The 2,789-nt window shown below is 33.9% G+C and overlaps 1 protein-coding gene across 1 annotated transcript; it reads left to right on the top strand.

The window, feature by feature from the left end:
* Positions 1-292: 292 nt before the first annotated feature.
* LOC113495804 (nuclear factor related to kappa-B-binding protein) lies at positions 293-2,708 on the top strand (the record flags this gene model as incomplete). The annotated part of the gene is given in 5 exon segments (XM_026874752.1): positions 293-1,149; positions 1,234-1,527; positions 1,672-1,788; positions 2,106-2,494; positions 2,578-2,708. Coding segments are annotated over 5 exon segments (1,363 nt in total), but the record flags the coding sequence as incomplete, so codon positions are not given.
* Positions 2,709-2,789: the final 81 nt, after the last annotated feature.

The raw sequence follows: 2,789 nt of genomic DNA, 5'->3' as shown, positions 1-2,789 counted from the left end.
GAATTTCTTATTAGTAAATGCTACTATGATATTAGAGAATATTTAGAGGATAAGTTTTGACATTTGTTATTTTGCATTGTTATTGTTTTAGTTATATGTATTTGTCTTTAGAATTTGTATTTTATAGTTACTTTTGAACTTATTATTTTGTATTTTAATATTTAATATTTTGCATGCCTAATGGCGGAATATGTTATAGAACTATTTTAAACCTTAACATCTTTATTATGTACACATATTCGTAAAATAAATTATTTGATTTGATTTGATTTGATTCAAGATTTTCTGTAAACAACTCTATGGCCAAACTACGTTTTCAAGTGTTGCCGATATAATTCAAAGACAAAATCGGAGTTTTAGTCATAGACAACAAGTTTTTTATTTTTAAATTCTATTTTGCGGGCAAAATGTCGCTGTTCTTGATTGTCAAGCTATTTTCTCATCGTAATGTTCCGTTCTGTCGCATAGTATGTATGAAACGCCGTGGTTTGGCGTGTGCGTTCTATTTTATTTTAGACAAGACTTGACGGCTGTTTAAAAAAACTTCATGGCTCTTTGTTCGATTTTGTTATACCATTGCTTAGGTTTTTCGTAAACAACACGAACAAAACAACGTGAAAATTCAATGAAGTGGGCGGAAAATCGTTATTGTATCCTGTGATAAAGCTAGGTCTTTCCTCGAGACTGCCTCAACGTTGATCTTCATCCCGGTTCTCAATGGAAGAAAAGATGGAGAGTGAACACAGTTACAGTGGGGAGAGCAGTAGCTCTTCAGAGTCATCCAGCGGTAGTTCGGAGGGAGATGACGAAGTGATGGAGCCGGTGCGCATCCTGGGACACTCACTGGAGCTCCCACAAGAGCTTTGTGAAGACTACTCTGTGTTCAAAGAGTTTTTTTCTATGAAAACTTGGGAGGCTTTAGAAGATAAACACAAAGAAGAACTAAGTAAATACTTACCCAAATTTACTGAAAATGAAGAGGAAGAGAAGGAGAAAACTATTAAAATGCTTTTTAACCATGAACCCTTCCATTTTACCTCACCATTAGATGATTTTTATAACAATTTAAGGCAAGGTAACTATAGACCGGACATAGCTAAAATGAGGAAGTTTCTAATGAAAGCTAGAGCAAAACAGCAAAAGCACAAGGTAAAATTTAACATAAATCACCCTCTTTTCATAATGTGTAACATTTCAGCACTTGTCTGACTATTGTCTTGTTATTATTTTCAGATAAAATCATATTATGCAAAATTATTGCCAGAAGTTCTTATATCTCGTGAACGAATATTGGCAGCAGCCAAAGCAGCCCCACCAGGGCCCATACCACGTCTTCCTCTGTTGCCGCCCAAACCATCAGCTAAGAATAATTTTAAGCCATTATATTTAAGAGCAAAACAGAGATATTTTGAAGAGTTGGCTGCTGTTCGAAGTGAAGTTGGAGGAGAAGAATCTGATGATGAGAACTATCCTGAAGGTCCACCTGAACAATCTTTAAAGAAACGGAAACAACTTCACTCTGGACAAGTAATAATCCAATTATATTCTGTACTTCATACTACCACAAATATTAATATTTAGTATTATATCTATTCAATATAAGTGACCTAAGTGGAATGTGATTCAACTCAAACATAAACATTTCTATCATATAAATTATCTCTGTTTTAGAATGCGGATGGCAATGTATCTGGTACACTAGGAGGTTCAGATCAGTCTAACTTGACCTCCTTGGAGTGCCTGAAGAATGTACTGGCAGCACACAGGACAAGAAGACAGTATAGAGAGGTATACACTTTGACATTGCAACTGTTTACATTAGCCTATTTTGTTGTTATGTAAACAAATAATGTGTGTACAGATGTACACTGTACTTTATTACTACTATTTGACTTATCATTCATGCTGGCTTAGTCATTAGTCTTGCTATTTTCTGTATTTAACATCTACTAGGATTGTATGCATATTTAAATATAAATGTAAAGCTATGCTACCTCATTTTAGACTGAAGACCTTTGTCATGATCATTATGCCTACTTGTTTTTGTCTGATACCAAAATGTTAACATGTGAAATTACATAAAAATATTTTTGTTTTCCTATTAGAATCATCCTGAACTAAATACAACCGGTATTACAATTGATGACATAAAGCAAAGAGTTGCTCTTGTAAATGGTGCAAAAAAACTTATGTTTGGAGGCCAAAAAACTGGATCACCTGGCTTGCAAAAGTTAAGAAGAGGGTCAAAGAAAGATAATGTCAGTAAGAGCAAAGGACAAGATAAGGTCATTAAGAGAGGCAAGGAAGAGACATATGAAAGTGTAGAAAATAAACCATTGTTGCCAAATATTAAGATAAAATGTGAACAAGAAGAGTCTGATTCTGAAAGTTCCTCATTTGTGGACCCGGTCACAAGTCCAAAATCATCCAAAAAGGTTGATCACATAGATATTAAGCAAGAAGTTATAGATAAATATCCAAGTAATATGTCTAAGTGAGTATGTTCCCATATCTTAACAAGAAGATGTTAAGTTTGATAAAAATGTATGTTTATTAATTCTGTTTGAATGTTTACAGTGTAAATTACAATGATCCTAAGTTAGAGAGTATTATAAAACAAGAGCCTCCGGATACAATGTTACCGATGCAGAACTCAGGAAGGGTGCATCAAGCAGTTCCTATTAAATTAGAGGATTTGGATGGAATTGGTTAGTAACAAGAAATATATTTTAACAGTCATTTGTATGTCTATGGTAATCTCATTGCTTATCGTGATGCATATGCATTAG

The sequence above is a fragment of the Trichoplusia ni genome, chromosome 7, assembly GCF_003590095.1.
Source record: "Trichoplusia ni isolate ovarian cell line Hi5 chromosome 7, tn1, whole genome shotgun sequence".
In the NCBI taxonomy this organism is placed as follows: Eukaryota; Metazoa; Arthropoda; class Insecta; order Lepidoptera; family Noctuidae; genus Trichoplusia; species Trichoplusia ni.
This window is presented reverse-complemented; position numbering and strand designations above follow the sequence as displayed.